The sequence below is a fragment of the Salvelinus alpinus genome, chromosome 11, assembly GCF_045679555.1.
Source record: "Salvelinus alpinus chromosome 11, SLU_Salpinus.1, whole genome shotgun sequence".
Taxonomy (NCBI): Eukaryota; Metazoa; Chordata; class Actinopteri; order Salmoniformes; family Salmonidae; genus Salvelinus; species Salvelinus alpinus.
The window spans coordinates 59,618,731-59,640,216 of record NC_092096.1 but is presented as its reverse complement, the minus strand read 5'-3'; the positions used below and the strand labels follow the sequence as shown (position 1 = coordinate 59,640,216).

The window sequence follows — 21,486 nt, the reverse complement described above, 5'->3', positions numbered from 1 at the left end:
CAGATATTCTTCTTTGTCATGGAGAATAGGCAACCCAGGCTGCTCTACACGTTACAGTTCTATCTGCAGGTTTCACTCTCCTGAACACACCCAAGAGTAACAATATGATGTTACTGTACCATAGCTTATATTTTCAAAAACTGTACATTCAATATAGGGTGAGAAATTCATGATTGTTTTTGTTAGATAACACAACGTTTTATTCACACAAAATGACCATGTCCACAGAACACAACTATAATGATATGCATTTCTATGGTTTCTGCCTCAATTCAATACCATAAATAAACATACAAAATGACTAATAACATTAGCGTCAATATAATGAGATGCTTTGAATTCTGGTAATCACTTCTCTTCAATAGCCACCGTATGCCTTAATACTTCATTTCAGCTAACCGTAACACACACACACACACACAGAGTGAATTATGACATTATTAGCGTATGAAATCAATGCTGAAATGAACCGGACACTTTGGCTTCTTCACTGGTGGTATAGAAGATAAAGCTTCAAGTTGTTGAGTGAAAGGCACCCCTGGAAATAAGGCAGGTAAATCCAATCAAAATCCCTGGAACGTCAACTTTGATTGAAATATTTCTAGACGGGCCTTCTACTGTCATTCAATACAGAAATGTAAAGGTATCAAATATTGATCACTACCAATGCAGATCAATACCGGGGATCATACTGTGTTATCATAATTGTGATATAATACTGTCATGGTAATTCATGTTTGGAAGAAGAAGATATTTGTTTGAATACAGTGTGACACGTCAGTGCAGCGAGGCAGCGAGGCAGCGAGGCTATCTGACTATTCCCTCTTACCTTCCCAGGCCGTTCCCCACTGACTCCCTAGGGTGGGCATCGGTTAGGGGAGATGGACCTCCGGGCTAGCACCTCGTCTATCTCGGAGTCTGTGGCCCCCTGAGGACCAACCAATACATTAGCACTGAGTTCGCACAAATACACATCACTAGCTTAATCCCAGTTGGTTTATGATACAGTATCTTGTCATTGACAATAAAAAACAGACCTGTCTTACTACATCACACTATAGCCAAAGAGAAAGGAGAGAGAGAGAGAGAGAGAGAGAGAGAGAGAGAGAGAGAGGAGGGTCAGGGGGAGAGGGAGCAGTGGAGTCTGCATATGACTTTATGTCATTCTGCTGGAGTTCCAGTTCCCTATGGATCGATTCTGAGTTTCTGTTCGGTCTATTCCCCTATCTACGGCAGCCAGACGCGTCACAAAACTTTTAGGGAATTGCTAATACTAAAATTATTTTTGGAATGAGGGTGATGCGAGCCGAGGATGAGGCAAGTGGTCCAAACATTAGCTTCCAAACAAAGCGTAGGGATCAGGCATGACTGCAGACCTGGGTTCAAATACTAGGCTCTACTTTTAGCTTTTGTTCTAGTCTGTCTGGAGTGGCAGCTGGGCGGGGTTGGCCATTTTACAACTATTCTACTGCTTCCATTGTGCCAGGCAAGCTCAATGAAGCGGACAGGAAACGGTAGTAACTGGTCAATTTAAGTTACTGTTCAATCTTGTCAAGGTTAAATTGCTGGTGTGATTGCTGTTATGGTTTCCAACGCACCCACTGCAGATGAACGCGACGTGTCTTACTCACATGGGCGAGTCTGTGCACCGCTCTAGGGGTGGTAAGGAGTCCTCGGACACGGTGTTGGACCTCCTCCCACATGCCCTGGGAGCTGGGGCGTGACCTGTCCATAGAGATAGAGACAAGGATCAGGACAGGGTCAGGCCTGAACCAACTGAGATGGAGAACATTTGTCAATGGCATTACGCTCCTTATAGGAGCCAAGAGCTTACATCAAGATCATTCAAGTAAGCTCGACATACCCATTTTGTCTCGAGCTTTCCCCGTAGGAGTGCCAAAGTATGGAATGGCTGGGTGGAGGGGTGGAGGATCTCCCTATGTTAACCAGGGAACACCGTTGGCTTGGACCTGGTGGGTAGTCCAGGAGATTGTCTGTGTCAGAGGACAGGGACCGTGGGAGAAGAGGAGAGGAGTCGTTGGTCAGGGTGGGTCTGGCCATGACAGGGGAGAGGTGGGGTGTAGGGGAGTGTCCAGTCCCAAGCCAGAGGTCGCTTTTCTAAGGACAGGAGGAGAAGAGTAGAGCAAAGCAGGGGGTAAAAAACAACAACAGTAAAATACAATAAAAACTATTTGATTCAGTTGGGAGTCCATAGCCTGAAATGATCCTATCATTTTCCAAACGGAATGAATGGTTGGTTTTATTTAGAGCTAGTGTCCAAAGGTGGATGGATTGATGAGTTCAATATTCTATTTCCTTCATCAACAAAGTTGCACCACTGAATGTGAATGTCATCATCTCAATGAGAGTGTTATGCCCAGTACAGGGAATTATTACCACATGACTGGGTAGGGTCGAGGATAAAATCACCTGGGAATATTCTTCAGTTCAAATAACAGAGTGCTGTTCTCTGCCAACTACTGTCTATAATGCCATAATTTAATACACACACACACACATACACGCACACACATACACTCATGGGCACGCACACGCAACATCTCCCTCTGCAACTGGATCCTGGACTTCCTGACGGGTTGCCCCCAGGTGGTAAGGGTAGGTAACAACACATCCGCCACACTGATCCTCAACACAGGGGCCCCTCAGGGGTGCGTGCTTAGTCACCTCCTGTACTCCCTGTTCACTCATGACTGCAGGGCCAGGCACGACTCCAACGCCATCATTAAGTTTGCCGATGACACAACAGTGGTAGGCCTGATCACCGACAACGACAAGACAGCCTATAGGGAGGTCAGAGACCTGGCCATGTGGTGCCAGGACAACAACCTCTCCCTCAACGTGATCAAGACAAAGGAGATGATTGTGGACTACAGGAAAAGGAGGACCGAGCACGCCCCCATTCTCATTGACGGGCTGTAGTGGAACAGGTTGAGAGCTTCAAGTTCCTTGGTGTCTACATCACCAACAAACTAACATGGTCCAAGCACACCAAGACAGTTGTGAAGAGGGCACAACAAAACCTATTCCCCCTCAGGAGACTGAAAAGATTTGGCATAGGTCCTCAGATCCTCAAAAGGTTCTACAGCTGCACCATCGAGAGCATCCTGACTGGTTGCATCACTGCCTGGCATGGCAACTACTCAGCCTCCTACCGCAAGGCACTACAGAGGGTAGTGCGTACGACCCAGTACATCACTGGGGCCAAGCTTCCTGCCATCCAGGACCTCTGTACCAGGAGGTGTCAGAGAAAGGCCCTAAAAATTGTCAAAGACTCCAGCCACTCTATTCATAGACTGTTCTCTCTGCTACTGCACGGAAAGCGGTACCGGAGAGCCAAGTCTAGGTCCAAGAGGCTTCTAAACAGCTTCTACCCCCACGCCATAAGACTCCTGAACACCTAATCAAATGGTTACCCAGACTATTTACTTTGCCCCCCCTCTTTTACACCGCTGCCACTCTCTGTTGTTATCATCTACGCATAGTCACTTTAATACCTCTACCTACATGTACATATTACCTCAACTAACCGGTGCCCCCGCACATTGACTCTGTACCGGTACTCCCCTGTATATAGTCTCGCTATTGTTATTTTACTGCTGCTCTTTAATTACTTGTCACTTTTATTTCTTATCCCTATTTTTTTAAAACTGCATTGTTGGTTAGGGGCTCGTAAGTAAGCATTTCACTGTAAGGTCTACATCTGTTGTATTCGGCGCATGTGACTAATACAATTTGATTTGATACACACACACACACACACACACACACACACACACACACACACACACACACACACACACACACACACACACACACACACACACAAAATAATATAACATGAACACACATCAATACAACTATGTATGAACTTATTGCTGACTCACTGTCATGACATAGCAGATGTCATACTGTAATTTGTCACCATGACAGCTCACACCACTAGAAGTAAAATATACTTACATGACGGGGTAAAAACTCCTCATCTATATCCCAGCTGGAACCCAAACTGAGCTGTGCCAGCCGCCCCATGTTTCCATGACAACCGTCCATCTGGCTGGCTTTGCACGGGGAGAGGGAGCGTGATCTGGGCATCACTGGTGCCCGCCGGGCACCGTCCCAATCTCCTCTCCGGTGTCCCTTTCGGGACCTTTTAGTGCGTTTCTTTGGCACCACTGTCCTCTGTGATCGAATGAGTGAATGAGCAAAGTATTATTCCATATGCTCAGTGTTTCTCAATCTTGGCTCTTGGTCCAATGGGAATAAGTGGTTGAAAAAAAAGTCCTGCACATTGGCCTGCAATGGGTTAGCCTGGTCCCATATCATGGTGACCATAGGAGTTACGAAAGCACAAAAAGATCTGGGAACAGGCTAATAGAGGAACGTTAACATTAAGTGGAAGTCTATGGAGAGTGCTAATGACGTAAACTGAAAGCCTTACCATTGGAGACCTGAGATGGGTGCTGTTGACCTCGGCGTTCGCAGAGCACTCACTGATGGTTGTTCTGGTGGAGAACTCTAACCTCGGAGCAATGCCCTGGGAAAGATGAGAGTGGATCATTTGAATGGATACTGGCCCAATCCACTAGTTAGAAGAGCAGCTTAATGCATCAACGTAAATTGTATCCTCTCTGTACAGGTACGCTGCCTCTGTATTGTCCTAATCGGACCTATCAATCAGTGTCTAGTGAAACATCGCCGTCTCATACATCTCACTGAAACAGGACTACAGCCTGGTTCTCCATAGTGATGGTGTAAGCTCTCTCCTACTTACAGGGAAGCTAATGGAGCGTGTCATGAGAACCTCTCTGTCCACTCCAGAGAAGGATGGAACCAATTTGGGCTCTGGAAATAGGAAGTGTCTGGCGTCTTCCTCAAAGCAGGCCAGGGCCTCCCCCACTGCAGCAAAGCACACAGAGGTCAATCACTGCGGTCCTGTGTGGCTCAGTTAGTAAGAACACACCGCAAAGATCATGGGTTAATTTCTTGCAGGGGTCACGTATACTAAAATGTGTGCGCCCAATGTACTGCAAGTTGTTTTGGATAAAAGCAGCTGCTACATGGCATATTATGATATGATCAACTTGCTTATGGTGTATTAGGCCAGTGGTTCCCAACTCCGGTCCTCTAGTACCCCGACCCGCACACATTTTTGTTGTAGCCCCGGACAAAAAACATCTGAATTAACTCATTGAGAGCCTGATGATTAGTTGACAAGTTAAATTAACAGTTTTTTTGTCTGGGGCCTAAATAAACATGTGTACTGTTGGGGGTACATGATGACTAGGGTGGGGACCACTGTATTAGACTGTGTCTGTATCATGTTAAAGTTAAACACTTAGCTTACAAACTTGGACCAAAGTCATTTCTAAACATTTTGAAGATTACCGCACCTGGGGGGATCAACTGTACCAATTCAACTTTGACCGTTTCATCTGAGAGGAAAAATAAGCAAACACACAGTCGTTGAATATGAGCATACAACATTGTAGTAGCAAAATTAATCAAATAGGCCTACCGCAGTGGAGGCTGGTGGGAGGAGCTATAGGAGGACAGGCTCATCGTAATGGCTGGAATGGAGTTAATGGAACAGAGTCAAACGTGGTTTCTGTTTGATACTGTTCCATTTATGCCATTCCAGCCATTACAATGAGCCCATCCTCCTATAGCTCTCCCCACCAGCCTCCACTGGCCTACAGGTACATAAAATATAACATACATTCCAGCCTCTCTGCAACATCTCCTGGGTCAACAGCATAGTGGAACACCTGGATGGGAACAGAAACTGAACAAATCTCATTTAGAAAATCTTGTTCATTCCCATTTTAGAATTAATCTGTTACTAGTTTATAGAACCGCTGCATGGTGCCAACCTCCTGGCATCCAAGAGAGCTACAGGGCATTTTGGCTTTTGTTCCAGCCCTGCTCTAAGTCAACAAATCAAGCACCCAGATGAAAAGCTGATTAGTTTATACTGTGCAAGAGCTGGGGTAGAACAAAAGCCTGCACTCCTGATAGCTCGTCAGGAGAGGGGTTAGGCCATACTTGGTTTAGAATCACCAGGAAGAGACGCGTCACATTAACCCACTTTCTCAAATCTCATCTTCTCTCGAAACAGGAGAGGGAAGACAGGGGGGAGACACTCCGACTTGCGGTATTGGCTCATGAAGCACACACTGAGGTAGATGTCATCCTTGGCTGGCAAATGCACACCAGGGCATGATACCTGAAATGTAATGAAAACTGGTTATGGTGTCATGATGAACGACACCGGCTTTGCAGATACATGTTCACCATGTTTAATGTAGCAATTGAAAAGGAAGATCCAAATTGGGCCTTGAACCAACAATTCTCCAATGATGATGACCATCTGTGGTGCCATAAAAGCCCTGGCCTTATAGCATAGGCAGTAGTTTCAATACACTTAAGGCTACATAACTGCAAATCAAAATGATATAGCCTGGAAAAATCAAACACAGTGGGTGGATCCCACAACTATGTCACCGAATGTCATTACTGTCATGTATATATCTTGCATGAAAGCTTACAAACTAAAGTTAGCTAGATATGAATGTGTTGGAACAGAGACAGTTGAGTTTAGTCTCAAGAAAGCCAATTTATATGCACCACTGTACACGACGCTTCGCAAGTAAACTACTGCCTGGGAATCAGGTAACTAGCTGGTTGCATTAACAAAAATGTCTTACCGCTCTAAACTGTAAGTCAACTACCACTTTCATTGCTTTCCGAGACATTAATCTCACCAGTAGCTAGCTATTCGTTTGATGCTAGCTAGCTGTCAATTTAGCAGCACAGGTCAGCGTCATGTGTTTCCATGGCGTCTGAGACTTCCGGTTTCAACCAGATTATTTTAGGTGTATTATCTTTCCTCAGACACAAGAGGGCACTACTGTATACTACTAGAGCAGTGATTCTCCTGTAGAATTACCAAATGTTTTATATTAACCCTTTTTATTTTTACATTGGGATATTTTTAGACCCTCCAACACCACTTCCAGCAGCATCTGGTCTCCCATCCAGGGACTGACCTGTGTAAGAATAGTCATTTTTACATATGGAGACTATTTTATTCCAGTAATGCCAGTCTGCTGTGTAAGTAAAAATGACTTTTTAATAAAACACAATACAAGGCTTGCTGCAGAGCAGCAACAACAGGTTATAAGGTAGAACATAGAACTGCAGATGTGTACAACTTGTTCACTTAATATAAGCACTCCAAGTAATATATCTTCCATTAAATAAAGATGAAAACAGAAATTTGATATCAACAAAACATTGACTAAAAAGGATCTATAATTCTGCAAAAAAAAATATTTTAAAAACTCACTAAATCAACCATTTTGCAATCGATAATTCATATTAGGACACAGCTATGCTGCACATTTAGGGGCGTCTTCCGACTGCAGTGTGTCCTGTCCTCCCTGTACGTTCTACTGTTGGTCCTGTTTGTTGCCCGTTGTGTTCGGTGTGACTGTCTCTGCTGTGTCTGAGTCTCTGTCAGATTCCTCCTCCTCATCTTCTGTGGCTGTGCCCTCCTGGCCCAGGGGCATGGCCCCTTTCCTTAGAGGCAAGACAGTGAAGAAGGCCTCCTGCCAGTTCCCCTTCTCCAGGTACACCAGCATGATCTCAAACACTGTGCCAGGGAACACACACACACACTTAGAAATTCATAAATTAACATAAAAAAATCCTGAGCACATTCATTCTATCACATACACTTCATATACAGAAGTATGTGGACACCCCTTCAAATAAGTGGATTTGGCTATTTCAGCCACACCCGTTATTGACATGTCTAAAATCGAGCACACAGCCATACAATCACCATAGACAAACATTGGCAGTAGAATGGCCTTATTGAAGAGCTGTGACATTCAACATGGCACCGTCATAGGATGCCACCTTTCCAACAAGTCAGTTCGTAAAATTTCTGCTCTGCTAGGGCTGACCCGGTCAACTGTAAGCGCTATTATTGAAGTGGAAACTTCTAAGAGCAACAACAGCTCAGCCGCGAAGTGGTAGGCCATGCAAGCTCACAGAATGGGACCACTGAGTGCTGAAGCGTGTAAAAATCCTCTGTCCTCAGTTGCAACACTCACTACACAGTTCCAAACTTCCTCTGGAAGAAACGTCAGCAGAATAACTGCTAGTTGGGAGCTTTATGAAATGGGTTTCCATGGCCGAGCAGCCGTTGAAGCGTCGGCAGGAGTGGCGTAAAGGCTCGCCGCCGTTGAACTCTGGAGCAGTGGAAACGCATTCTCTGGAGTGATGAAACACGCTTCACCATCTGGCAGTCCCACGGACCAATCAAAGTTTGGCGGATGCCAGGAGAACGCCACCTGCCTGAATGCATAGTGCCAACTAAAGTTTGGTGAAGGAGGAATAATGTCTGGGGCTGTTTTTCATGGTTTGGGCTAGGCCCCTTAGTTCCAGTGAAGGGAAATCTTAACAATACAGCATACAATGACATTCTAGACGATTCTATACTTCCAACTTTGTGGCAATAGTTTAGGGAAGGCCCTTTCCTGTTTCAGCATGACAATACCCCCATGCACAAAGCGAGGTCCATACAGAACTGGTTTGTTGAGATCAGTGTGGAAGAACTTGACTGGCCTGCACAGAGCCCTGACCTCAACCCAATCGAACACCTTTGGGATGAATTGGAAAGCAGACTACGAGCCCGGCCTAATCGCCCAACATCAGTGCCCGACCTCACTAATGCGCTTGTGGCTGAATGGAAGAAAGTCTCCGCAGCAATGTTCCAACTTCTAGTGGAAAGCCTTCCCAGAAGAGTGAAGGCTGTTATATGGAGTTGGTCCCCCTTTGCTGCTATTAGTGCCCATGATTTTGGCATGAGATGTTCGATGAGCAGGTGTCCACATACTTTTGGTCATGTAGACCACTAATGCTTTTTAAAAAATTATTTCATAAGGGTCAACACTACATGAATAGGCCACAGTAAATGGAGTTGGTGTCATATCTTGAGGTGTAAATAATTAGGATAGTTCCTCACCGTGGTTGACCGCCAGCACTTTGCGGCTGTTCATCTTGACAAAGCTGTTCAGTGGGAGCTGTGCGTGGTCGATCCCCAGCTCCTGAGCCCGTTTAAAGGTGATGCCCTACAGGATAAGGTTAAAGGTCAGACCAACAACTGAGAAACATGGGACGTGAAGAGGGCTCCCATTTAATTGGCTCAAATCTACGTGAAGTGTCTAGGGGTAGGGGGTCGATTTGGAATTGGATGTCTGACTTGCTGGTCAACACACCCAATCTGTTAGATAAAAAAATATTTTTGGTGTCCTGTGGAAATCGACCATATAGTCATGTTCTAAATATTGTAGGTAATTCTGTGTTACTGACCTTGTGGTGGTTGTGGTCCACCAGGCCTCCGATGACATAGGCCTTGGTTTCATCCAGCTCTGTCAGCACATTGGGAGAGTCAGAGGTCAAGTACACCAGCTCCTCCTTGGCCATCACCTCATGGTACGCCTCTGTTTTCACCGTTATATCCTGCCCCGGACACACACACAGAAGGTACCAGGTGTTAATGTAATTTGCAGCCTTTCCCTCTTCACTTATAGAAGTCCTACGGCCTAATGACACATTACTCTTCCTCCAGTTACAGCTCTCTTTAACCACCCAGAAACACACCGCTCTGTATTTCCCTTGGTCATTTCAACATGCATTGACCGTGTGCGTATTCAAACTAACAGACTTTGTACACTCACCTTCCAGTTAACCCATCCTTCATCAGTCTTATCCATGTTTTGCTTCAGCTGTCCACCAAGGCTGGTTAAATAAAACTGGGAGAAGGAGATAAAATACACCACTTCAGTCTTGAATCACTTGACTTCAGTGGAGGTTGATGGATGATGCTGCAGGGGATGACGATGATGGCAATGTCCTGTGGGGCAGGTAGACTGACCTGAACAGGGTGCGCCGCCCGTCTGTTAACTGAATAACATCTCTGGATTTGTTTATGGAGCTTCCTCACATCCTACACAGGGGAGACAATACAAAGACTGAAACACAGGATTCAATACCGTGCCTTTCTTGTATTTACATGGAACGTTGCAGACAAACAGAAATGCCATGAATAGAGTTGACTTGATTCGTTACTCTACATGTCTGAGATGAATGTCTGTTCTACATAATATTTTTCTATCTGAACATTCCACAATGTTGTGCCCTACTGACCACGGGGGCCCTGACAGCCTACCGACCTACCTTAAACATCATGAGGTTGTCGAAGCTGCAGTCTATCACCAGCCTCAGGGGGCTACTGGTCGTCACCTCTCTCCTCAAACGCTTCCGGCCCACAAACTCCCCTCCCTCCTCCCCCTGGTTCTTCCTCTCAAGGCTCCTCTTCTGCCTCTTCTCCTTCCGCTTCTGCCTGGGAAGCACACCACAAACAAAAAGTTTGTCAAATGGAAGGATTTCATGACACTATAATATATACTTAACCAGGTAGGCCAGTTGAGAACAAGTTCTCATTTACAACTGCGACCAGGCCAAGATAAAGCAAATCAGTGTGACACAAACAACAACACAGAGTTACACATGGAATAAACAAACATAGTCAATAACACAATAGAAAAAAATCTATATACAGTGTGTGCAAATGAGGTGAGATAAGGGAGGTAAGGCAATAAATAGGCCGTAGTGGCGAAGTAATTACAATTTAGCAATTAAACACTGGAGTGATCGATGTGCAGAGATTGATTGTGGAAGTAGAGATACTGGGGTGCAAAGGAGCAAATAAAAACAAAAAAACAATATGGGGATGAGGTAGTTGGATGAGCTAATGACAGATGGGCTATGTACAGGTGCAATGATCTGTGAGCTGCTCTGACAGCTTATGCTTAAAATTAGTGAGGGAGATATGAGTCTTCAGATTCAGTGATTTTTGCAATTCGTTCCAGTCACTGGCAGCAGAGAACTGGAAGGAAAGGCAGCCAAAGAAGGAATTGGCTTTGGGGGTGATCAGTGAAATATACCTGCTGGAGCGTGTGCTATGTGTGGATGCTGCTATGGTGACCAGTGAGCTGAGATAAGGTGGGGCTTTACCGACGAATATGAAGCGAGGGCCAGCCAACAAGAGCATACAGGTCGCAGTGGTGGATAGTATATTGGGCTTTGGTGACAAAACGGATGGCACTGTGATAAATGACGTCGCCGAAGTCAAGGATCGGTAGGATAGTCAGTTTTACGAGGGTATGTTTGGCCGCATGAGTGAAGGATGCTTTGTTGCGAAATAGGAAACCGATTTTAGATTTAATTTAGGATTGGAGATGCTTAATGTGAGTCTGGAAGGAGAGTTTACAGTCTAACCAGACACCTAGGTATTTGTAATTGTCCATATATTCTAAGTCAGAACTGTCCAGAGTAGTGATGCTGGACGGGCGGGCAGGTGCGGGCAGAGATCGGTTGAAGAGCATGCATTTAGTTTTACTTGCATTTAAGATCAGTTGGAGGCCACGGAAGGAGAGTTGTATGGCATTGAAGCTCATCTGGAGGTTAGTTAATACAGTGTCCAAAGAAGGGGCAGAAGTATACAGAATGGTGTCGTCTGCGACGAGGTGGATCAGAGAATCACCAGCAGCAAGAGCGACAACATTGATGCATACAGAGAAAAGAGTCGGCCCGAGAATTGAACCCTATGGCACCCCCATAGAGACGGCCAGAGGTCCGGACAACAGGCCCTCCGATTTGACACACTGAACTCTGTCAGAGAAGAAGTTGGTGAACCAGGTGAGGCAGTCATTTGAGAAACCAAGGCTGTTGAGTCTGCCGATAAGAATGTGGTGATTGACAGAGTCGAAAGCCTTGGCCAGGTCGATGAATACGGCTGCACAGTATTGTCTTTTATCGATGGCGGTTATAATATCGTTTAGGACTTTGGGCGTGGCTGAGGTGCACCCATGACCAGCTCGGAATCCAGATTGCATAGCGGAGAAGGTACGGTGGGATTTGATATGGTCGGTGATCTGTTTGTTAACTTGGCTTTCAAAGACCTTAGAAAGGCAGGGTAGGATAGATATAGGTCTAACAGTTTGGGAGAGTGTCTCCCCGTTTGAAGAGGGGGATGACCGCGGCAGCTTTCCAATCTTTGGGGATCTCAGACGATACGAAAGAGGTTGAACCGGCTAGTAATTGGGGTTGCAACAATTGCAGCAGATAATTTTAGAAAGAGAGGGTCCAGATTGTCTAGCCCAGCTGATTGATAGGGGTCCAGATTTTGCAGCTCTTTCAGAACATCAGCTATCTGGATTTGGGTGAAGGAGAAATGGGGGAGGCTTGGGCAAGTTGCTGTGGGGGGTGCAGAGCTGTTGACCGGGGTAGGGGTAGCCAGGTGGAAAGCATGGCCAAGGCCCTCCCGGGTGGCGCAGTGGTCTAGAGCACTGCATCGCAGTGCTATGCTGCGCCACCAGAGTCTGGGTTCGCGCCCAGGCTCTGTCGCAGCCGGCCGCGACCGGGAGGTCCGTGGGGCGACGCACAATTGGCTTAGCGTCGTCCGGGTTAGGGAGGGTTTGGCCGGTAGGGATATCCTTGTCTCATCGCGCTCCAGCGACTCCTGTGGCGGGCCGGGCGCAGTGCGCGCTAACTGAGGGGGGCGGGTGCACGGTGTTTCCTCCGACACATTGGTGCGGCTGGCTTCCGGGTTGGAGGCGCGCTGTGTTAAGAAGCAGTGCGGCTTGGTTGGGTTGTGCTTCGGAGGACGCATGACTTTCGACCTTCGTCTCTCCCGAGCCCGTACGGGAGTTGTAGCGATGAGACAAGATAGTAATTACTAGCGATTGGATACCACGAAAATTGGGGAGAAAAGGGGATAAAAAATTTAAAAAAAGAAAAAAAAAAAAGAAAAAAAAAGAAAAGGAAAGCATGGCCAGCCGTAGAAAATTGCTTATTGAATTTCTCAATTATCGTGAATTTATCGGTGGTGACAGTGTTTCCTAGCCTCAGTGCAGTGGACAGCTGGGAGGAGGAGCTCTTATTCTCCATGGACTTTACAGTGTCCCAGAACTTTTGGGAGTTTGTGCTACAGGATGCAAATTTCTGTGACAATTTCAATATGACATTATCATACACAACAAGGCACTTCCTGCTTACGAAAATCAACATTAAAATGTATCATGTGGGCATGCTTCAAGGCACAACTTGCCATAAGTCAATAGTGGCAATCTATGTAGTTGAATTCGGTTGTTGTTTGTAAGCAGTGTGATGATGTCTTACTGTTAAGTCAATAATTTGTCAATATGTACATAGTCACAAAGAAGTAGACTACGTGAATGCATGGGGGAAGTTGTCATTGAAAACATTACTTAATACTTAAAACAGTAACGTATACCTAGTTAGCTACTTACTTGCGAAGATTCCTCTCCTCTTCCCATTTCTGGTGCCTCATAAGCTTCTTCCTCTTTTTTTGAGAGAGTCTCGGTTTCTTTTTTATAAGCACTGCTCTGTCCCTCTTTATTCTCAGTGGCACTGGCAACATCATTCTTCTCCTTTGACGGTGTTAAATATTCGCTGGACATTGGTTGTGTGTTTTTGCTTCTGTTGCAAACTGCCTGGTTGTCGCTACTACTAGCTAGTGTTCAAATGCACGTTACTACTGGGAAAGTAAAGCTTACCAACCACATGCATATAATAATTCACACACACATTCGCTAACTAATGCTTTTAATTTAAAAAAGGACCCTCTAAAAACATAATACATTGGCTAAATGTTCCCTGTCAGTCTGGCCATTCCACACCTTTTTCCGTTGTCCCACAATGTGTCCTCTTCAGCAAACACTGCACAGTCGCACAATTAATGACGCTCTGCCGCTAGCCAAATATCTAGGTTCAATCTATCTGTGCTATGCACACTATGGTGGTGGAAATGAAAGTAAAAGTTTAACTTGTTTCAGTTGCAACGAGAGAGGAGATATTGAACAACATGAAAATCTTCACTGTTCTCCTTTGTTTAATTCCATATGCAGGTAAATTAGAACATATATTCTGTTATTAATATTATTATTTTCTGTTTACCCTTTATGCTATATTTCATCCCTGTTGTGGCGGTTCACAACCTCCCCATTAGTGTTGAACGATTACTGTTTTTTTAGGTCGGTTGGTTGATTATTTTAAAAAAGAATCATGGTTTTCGATGTAATTTTTAAAAGAAAACATGAAATACATTATAAAATAGAGCTTTTAAATGAAAATAAATAATGAACATTCAATTGCCAAAACATTGGGTAGACATCAATAGCAAAATAGGAAATTAATATGAAATGATACAATATTTATGTTGTGTATATTACTTATTTGTCATTCCTGTAATCAACTCTACTCAGGCAGTAGCAGTCAGCCAGCCAGGCCATCTAACATGACGTCCTCCCCATACTGTAATGTCTATAGTTATCCTATTTAGCTAGCCTACCTAAGTATGCTGCAGAGCTGTCTAAAGAAATCATTTGACTAAGTAGCTAAGTCATACTTTCACGAACTGTCTCTGTCCTTCTCATCGTTGTGTTGTGTGTGTACATTCGTCTCTCAGACGGTCGTGTGTATCGCTAACCTAAGGTAGCTGGTGTAAAGGTGTATTCGTCCAAAGATCGTTATATAATGACGAGACGCTCATGTCTCCGCCCTAACAATGGGAGTCGTTGTCCCAAAGACCTTCCCGTCTTTGGGACAACGACAACTTAAATCCTAAATAAACCCTTAGAAACCCATTGGGCTTATTTTGGACAGATTTTTCCGAGCGTGAAACCTCTCGCTTCGCCTCTTCCTCTCGGATCTGTCTGAGGAGGAATAAACTGCCGCAATGAGTTATGGTCTTTGTGGTTTATTACTACGTTTCTGCGCTGAACAAAACAATAAATGGTATTCAAGTAATTAAACCGACGTCGGTCAATTAGGTCTACTTGTTTACCAACCACACAAAAAAACAACCGAAATATCGTTTAATCGCTCAGCACTATTCTCTTTCCTCCCCAGGTGTGCTTGGATTCCTACAGGTGCAATGGCTGCGCTGTCGACTGACAGATGAGTATGTATGGACAAATGCTGAGGGACACGTTGAAACTAATAACAGCTACAGAGATGCTGTGTTGCAGTTTGACAACTCAGGGAACAGCGCTATGTTGTCTGACTCAATCACGTTCCTTGTTGCAGGTGAGGTCAGATCCGTGTAGTGGAGAGTAAACTCCAAAACTATTTTTATTTTGTCATTGGCTTTACTCACCTATTACGCAGTGTGTTTTGCATTAGGGTTTATCCAGAGCTATTGGTATGGTTTATGCACTCTTAGCACCTTTTTTTCTATCTAGAACTGAAAAGGATTCTTTGTCTTTCCCCATAGGAGAAACCTTTGAAGAACCCTTTTTGGTTCCAGTTAGAACCATTTCCCCAGAGGGTTTTACACAGAAGCGAAAATAGTTGTATCTGGAACCAAAAAGTGTTCTCCTAGTTCTATGGCAGTGTTCACAAACCTTTTTTGAGTCAAGATCACTGCTCTGATAATAAAAAAAATGTAAAACATGACTTAAATCGAACATTATCCTAAAAACTGTTCTGTAGGCATGATGTTTGGGCAGTAGGACTAATATGACTAATATCCGTGATCACAGCATATTAGCTCTATGCCTGGCCTGCCAATATTGATATTCTTAGACCATATTATATTTCAAAGCTTTGATAACAAAATAGATCAGTTGGTGTAGCACTTGCGTAGCATAAATGTAAATAATTAGCTTTTTGTTTTACTGGACTGATGGGGGGGTCAAATCATGACGTCAGTGATCTTCAGGTCGGAAGGTCGGAGCTCATGAAAGATGCCCAAGTTTCCAACTTGAATTCCGAGTTAGATGACCTTTCAAAGCGATTTCCCCCAGTAAAATCACGTTTTTTCCCGACTTCCCAGTTGTCTTGAACACACTGAAATCTGACATTTCTGAGTTCCCAGTTTTTATGAACACGCCATTAGTCTAAGGAGAGGCCTCCGGTGAGACTGAACAGAGAGGGGGGACACCGTCTTCCAACCAATGGCGAAACTGGAGTAGCACCGCATCTGCCTCATGCACATGTAACCGATGTGAAATGGCTAGCTAGTTAGCGGTGGTGCGTGCTAATAGCCTTTCAAACGGTGACGTCACTCGCTTTGAGACCTTGAAGTAGTGGTTCCCCTTGCTCTGCAAGGGCCGCGGCTTTTGTGGAGCGATGGGTAACGATGCTTCGTGGGTGACTGTTGTTGATGTGTGCAGAGGGTCCCTGGTTCGCGCCCGGGTATGGGCGAGGGGATGGACGTAAAGTAAAACTGTTACACACAAATTTCTGTCGTTCCTTTGACACGAGAATGTGAAATATTCCTCGATATTAAAATAAACACGTGAGCTGCTAATGATAGTAAAAACGCAGGGCTATCGATACACTTGGCTACTCATACATTGCAGCTTGAGTGGAAGTACAGAGAATAGTTTGTTTTGTAATAGTGTTTATTTAAATACAGTGACAGTGGTGAATAAAAACTTAAAACCATGACAACAGAAACACTGTCAAAGAATTGGCCAGCGTGGTAGGCACACTCGATTTAGACACATATACCCGGTGCGACAAATTAAATGGTGCGCAGGTCGTCTGAATCAATTGCACCTAATGCCAACAGCGGGGGGGGAAAGGAGCGCAAGCCTTTATCGTTGGCTTTATCGTTGACCTGTTGGCCACCACTGACCTATGGGGACAGCCAAAGAACCCTTTTGGAACCCTTTTCAAAGAGTGTAGGGCTCTGGGATTGTCCGTACATTTTCTACCACAACAACCCTGAGTAAGAGAAACAACTTAGATACAAAGTCATTCTTATTCTGCTACTTGTGTTTGTTGGAATTCTAACCCAGATGTGTCTTCCCCAGCATCTAAGGTGGATATGAGGAAGTTTGTGGAGGGTCCGGTGGATCGACTGCAGTGTGACATCCACAGGTACAGCAAAGGGATTAGCCGTGTGCGCTGGCCAAGCCTGGGAGGAACGGCGCACGACATCTGGTTCACCTGCACGCTGCGGCACACCGCAGGCCTCTACAACATCACCTCCTTCCTCAGAGTCACCCCGGCCACGACCATGTCGGCCCACCAGCCAGACTTCTTCAGCTGGCTCACCATCGGAGTTGAAGAAAAAATAAGCGCCTCAGGTATGGTGCAGACCAATGGATTTCTTTTGTATTGTGGACATACATACAAATACAGCATACACTTTAACATATACTCTTGTGTTTATGATTTTATACAGGTATGTATGGCAGTGGTCCAACCTAAGATCAGTCTGTGTACCTCCCCTTTCCTCTATTGCCCTTACCTTCCTCACACTCTCCCTGTGGCCTGTCTTTATGTAGCTGTGATGGTGCTTATGACCCGCTCTCCATCCGTGCGGGTCGGCCTGCAGAAAGAGACGACCCTGCACTGTCAGTTTGCCGTGGACCACAAGGTCCCTCACCTTACAGTCGAGTGGCATCTACAGCGGCACGGAGGGCGCCGGACCAAGCTGTTCAGCTACTCCAGCAGCTCAGGTCAGACAGAGGGCAGCGGGGTGGCAGTGAAGGGCATTGCTGGGGGGGATGCCTCCCTGACTGTGCCCATCACCAAGGTGAGCAGTGAGGGGACATACGTGTGTTCCGTCCGCGTACCCCCACTCAAAGGGAGCGTGGACATCGCGCTGCACATCATAGGTGAGACCTCTGGGGGTATGAGGGAGGCAGCTCACTGTGTTGGGGTCAATTTAGTTTTCAATTCAGTCAAATCAGGAAGTGAATTGAAATCATTGAAAATGTCTTAATGACTTGAGAAAGTGCAACTTTAAATAATCACACAGATGCATGGTAGACACTAGATGCCCGTCTTTTGTGTTTCACTCCTCTCCTCCCTCAGAGCCTCCTGATGTTTCCTTGACCACAAAGGAGGAGCAGATCCCCAGCGTAGTGTGTGAGGCTAATGGCTTTTACCCCCTGGACGTGGAGATTGACCTTTTCAAGGAGACCAGCAGTGGTCAACGGCCTGAGAAGCTGGGGAACGTCTTGCACTCTAGTCACCTCCAACATCATGACGGTACTCACTCTTTGGCAGCCTTCGTCCGGCTGCGGCCCTCCCCTCAGGACTCGGGGTGCGCAATCTATTCCTGTAGAGTGTCACACGTCTCCCTGCAAGGTCTGTACATCCACAAGAGCATTACCGGCCCAGGTGAGATCAATCAATCCAATGTATAAAGCCCTATACATCAGCACCAGTCACAAAGTGATGCAAAATAAGTAAAAGCAAAAGATGGTCAGAAAAACAGCCTAGTTAGAAGACACCTAGAGATGACTTAAACACAGCACGTTTTAAGAGGACATTTCTGTTCAAATGTTAGGAGTTAATCCTCTGTGTGAATGTAATACTGTATTATATTTAACCTGTGATGAATCTTATCAGGCTGTTGGACTTGGTTTCATCTGACCTTGCCTGGATTGGTATGCCTGGTTTTAATGATAATTTTCATAGGTGAGCCTTTCCTACTCTGTGGACATAATCATTGAGTCACTGCTAGAATGACTGATAGTTCACTCAAATGATAAAATATTATTTTGGTTTCCTTAACCTGTAAACTTGTTCAATGGAACAGTGTTAATTGATTGTGAGGACAAATTATTTTCTTTCACAGCAGTAACAAGACGACGTTTTTTTAACAAGACAGTAAGAAGACGATAAAAGAAAGACGAAACAAGAAAGTCTCCACCTCCTTGTTCCCCTTTTGCAGCTCAGTGCTTCATTTGGACATTTTGGGTGTGTGAAGTACCTTTATTGTTTGTTTAATTGCTTGTATTTAATAATTACTACACTGTTTCTGGATTGTGTGTTTCAACAGTTCTATACTTGCTTTGGTATTTATTATTCACATAACTTGACCTATGAAGAATTATCGATTCATCTCAATACAACATTTTATTATGTCCTATTTTCCAAATTAATTTCTTATGTAGACTGTAGTTATAGCGGTAAAGTCCACTGGTCATATTACCCATGTACAGTACCAGTCAAAAGTTTGGACACACCTACTCATTCCAGGGTTTTTCTTTATTTTTACTATTTTCTACATTGTAGAATAATAGTGAAGACATCAAAACTATGAAATAACACATATGGAATCATGTAGTAACCATAAAAGTGTTAAACAAATCAAAATATATTTGAGATTCTTCAAAGTAGCCACCCTTTGCCTTGATGACCGCTTTGCACACTCTTGGCATTCAGATTTAGAATCTTTAAACATCGATGATAGGATTAATTCCATGAGTTTCATTAAGTCAGTGTATTTGTATTTATTATGGATCCCCATTAGCTGCTGCTAAAGCAGCAGCTATTCTTCCTTGGCTCCAGCAGAATTAAGGCAGTTTATACAATTTTACAACATTACAATACATTCACAGATTTCACAACAAACTGTGTGCCCTCTGGCCCCTACTCCACCACTACCACATATCTACAGTACTAAATCCATGTGTGTATAGTGTGTATGTTATCGTGTGTGTATGCATTTGTCTGTGCCAATGTTTGCGTTGCTTCACAGTCCCCGCTGTTCCATAAGCTGTTTATCTTATCTGTTTTTTAAATCTAATTTTACTGCTTGCGTCAGTTACTTGATGTGGAATAGATTTCCATGTACAGTTGAAGTCGGAAGTTTACATACAGCCAAATACATTTAAACTCAGTTTTTCACAATTCCTGACATTTAATCCTAGTAAAATTTCCCTGTCTTAGGTCAGTTATGATCACCACTTTCTTTTAAGAATGTGAAATTTCAGATTAATAGTAGAGAGAATTATTTATTTCAGCTTTTATTTCTTTCATGACATTCCCAGTGGGTCAGAAGTTTACATACACTCAATAAGTATTTGGTAGCATTGCCTTTAAATTGTTTAACTTGGGTCAAACGTTTCTGGTAAGCTTCCTGAGCGGTATGACGGCTGCGTGATCCCATGGTGTTTATACTGTCGTACTATTGTTTGTACAGGTGAACGTGGTACCTTCAGGCATTTGGAAATTGCTCCCAAGGATGAACCAGACTTGTGGAGGTCTGCAAAAAAAAATCTGAGGTCTTGGCTGATGTCTTTTGATTTTCCCATGATGTCAAGCAAAGAGGCACTGAGTTTGAAGGTCGGCCTTGAAATACATCCACAGGTACACCTCCAATTGACTCAAATTATGTCAATTAGCCTAGCAGAAGCTTCTAAAGCCATGACATAATTTTCAGAAATTTTCCAAGCTGTTTAAAGGCACAGTCAACTTAGTGTATGTAAACTTCTGACCCACTGGAATTGTGATACAGTGAAATAATTTGTCTGTAAACAATTGTTGGAAAAATTACTTGTGTCATGCACGAAGTAGATGTCCTAACCGACTTGCCAAAACTATAGTTTGTTAACAAGAAATTTGTGGAGTGGTTGAAAAATTATTTTTAATGACTCCAACAGTGTGTGTAAACTTCCGACTTCAACTGTATGTTTACTTTTGATGTTAAATTGCATTAAGCTTATCCTTGTTATTCCGATTATAACTATTTTATTAACATTATTATTCTCTTGGCCAAATATTATATTGGCAAATGTAAATGGGGTGGAAAAATTCCTTATTTTGTAGTTTTTTTTCCCATTGAACTATTCTTCTATTGTGTTATTGACTGTATGTTTGTTTATTCCATGTGTAACTCTGTGTTGTTGTTTGTGTCACACTGCTTTACTTTATCTTGGCCAGGTCGCAGTTGTAAATGAGAACTTATTCTTTGTTCTATTATTTCATTTTTTTCATTGTCCCTGTATTGATGTGTAATATTATTTTTGCAATAAACTAAATTTAAAAAAGAAAATAATAAGGCATAATGTACTTTGTAATATTCATGTTATACCAGTGCAGTGGTATATTTTTATATAACCAACTACTGCACTGATGTTAGCATAGCGTTAATTAGCACACATTTGCACGTGAGCTAGCTAATTGCTTACAGTAAGTGAATCTTATTTGGACAAATTTGCCTATTTGAGCATCAGGGCTAGGTTTACATGTACAGTTATGTAATCGATTTGATCGTTGATTTTCTGTGTTTCTTCAATGTATGCCTTGTTGTGTATGGCTGGCTCTAAATGTGTATCGTTGATGCCGACGGCCATTCCCTAAGTTACACATAGCGAGTCTACACAGCCTACACATAGTATATACAATAATTAAATTATTCAATAACTATTTATTTATTTGTTTATTGAATATATTTGACGTTCACGTTTTTTGATTTGTCCTGTTTTTTCAGTTACATCAGTGTATTTAGTTAAATTGTATAACTTGTTACTTTACTGTAATTCCTCTCTTTCAGAGATCACAAAAAGTGATCTTTATGTTCCCACATAAAGTGTGGCTTCAGTTGTTGAAATGCGACACACTTTC

At 43.8% G+C, this 21,486-nt stretch overlaps 3 protein-coding genes across 8 annotated transcripts; 1 reads left to right on the top strand and 2 right to left on the bottom strand.

Annotated features, from left to right (window-relative positions):
- Positions 1-176: 176 nt before the first annotated feature.
- On the bottom strand, positions 177-7,027 carry spata6l (spermatogenesis associated 6-like). Its single transcript, XM_071334493.1, has 11 exons — positions 6,726-7,027; positions 6,107-6,244; positions 5,738-5,786; positions 5,412-5,453; positions 4,793-4,917; positions 4,460-4,555; positions 3,982-4,200; positions 1,865-2,118; positions 1,632-1,725; positions 830-928; positions 177-538 (listed from the first exon to the last, which is right to left on the bottom strand). Exons 1-10 carry the CDS (start codon positions 6,771-6,773, stop codon positions 857-859), a joined length of 1,137 nt encoding a protein of 378 aa, XP_071190594.1. The 5' UTR covers positions 6,774-7,027; the 3' UTR covers positions 177-538; positions 830-856.
- Positions 7,028-7,132: 105 nt separating this feature from the next.
- On the bottom strand, positions 7,133-13,879 carry LOC139534946 (tRNA methyltransferase 10 homolog A-like). The gene is made up of 7 exons (XM_071334500.1): positions 13,404-13,879; positions 10,267-10,432; positions 9,965-10,036; positions 9,768-9,842; positions 9,400-9,549; positions 9,053-9,158; positions 7,133-7,672 (listed from the first exon to the last, which is right to left on the bottom strand). Exons 1-7 carry the CDS (start codon positions 13,535-13,537, stop codon positions 7,470-7,472), a joined length of 906 nt encoding a protein of 301 aa, XP_071190601.1. The 5' UTR covers positions 13,538-13,879; the 3' UTR covers positions 7,133-7,469.
- Positions 13,880-13,887: 8 nt separating this feature from the next.
- LOC139534941 (tapasin-related protein-like) lies at positions 13,888-20,914 on the top strand. 6 transcript variants are annotated; one of them, XR_011667038.1, is made up of 8 exons: positions 13,888-14,021; positions 15,025-15,201; positions 16,935-17,210; positions 17,412-17,585; positions 17,944-18,252; positions 18,484-18,552; positions 18,713-18,834; positions 20,063-20,914. XR_011667038.1 is itself a non-coding variant. In XM_071334491.1 (7 exons), exons 1-7 carry the CDS (start codon positions 13,979-13,981, stop codon positions 18,757-18,759), a joined length of 1,095 nt encoding a protein of 364 aa, XP_071190592.1. In that variant the 5' UTR covers positions 13,888-13,978; the 3' UTR covers positions 18,760-20,914. The 6 variants fall into 6 exon arrangements, 4 of the variants coding, with proteins under 4 accessions (XP_071190592.1, XP_071190590.1, XP_071190591.1 ...); XR_011667037.1 differs by having other exon boundaries at positions 17,412-17,744; XM_071334491.1 differs by having other exon boundaries at positions 18,713-20,914.
- The last annotated feature ends 572 nt before the right edge of the window (positions 20,915-21,486 follow it).

Bases quoted from the DNA above. Each gene is read 5' to 3' on its own strand.
- LOC139534941 (XM_071334489.1), top strand. From the start codon at position 13,979: ATGAAAATCTTCACTGTTCTCCTTTGTTTAATTCCATATGCAG. The intron at 15,202-16,934 runs GTGAGGTCAGAT...TGTCTTCCCCAG, and splicing joins AATCACGTTCCTTGTTGCAG to CATCTAAGGTGGATATGAGG. The intron at 18,253-18,483 runs GTGAGATCAATC...GAATCTTATCAG, and splicing joins CAAGAGCATTACCGGCCCAG to GCTGTTGGACTTGGTTTCAT.
- spata6l (XM_071334493.1), bottom strand. From the start codon at position 6,773: ATGTCTCGGAAAGCAATGAAAGTGGTAGTTGACTTACAGTTTAGAGCG. The intron at 6,245-6,725 runs GTAAGACATTTT...ATTACATTTCAG, and splicing joins TTGACTTACAGTTTAGAGCG to GTATCATGCCCTGGTGTGCA. The intron at 4,918-5,411 runs GTGCGGTAATCT...GCTTTGCTGCAG, and splicing joins GGTACAGTTGATCCCCCCAG to TGGGGGAGGCCCTGGCCTGC.
- LOC139534946 (XM_071334500.1), bottom strand. From the start codon at position 13,537: ATGATGTTGCCAGTGCCACTGAGAATAAAGAGGGACAGAGCAGTGCTT. The intron at 10,433-13,403 runs GTAAGTAGCTAA...TGTGCTTCCCAG, and splicing joins GAGGAGAGGAATCTTCGCAA to GCAGAAGCGGAAGGAGAAGA. The intron at 9,843-9,964 runs GTCAGTCTACCT...TCCTTCTCCCAG, and splicing joins GGGCGGCGCACCCTGTTCAG to TTTTATTTAACCAGCCTTGG.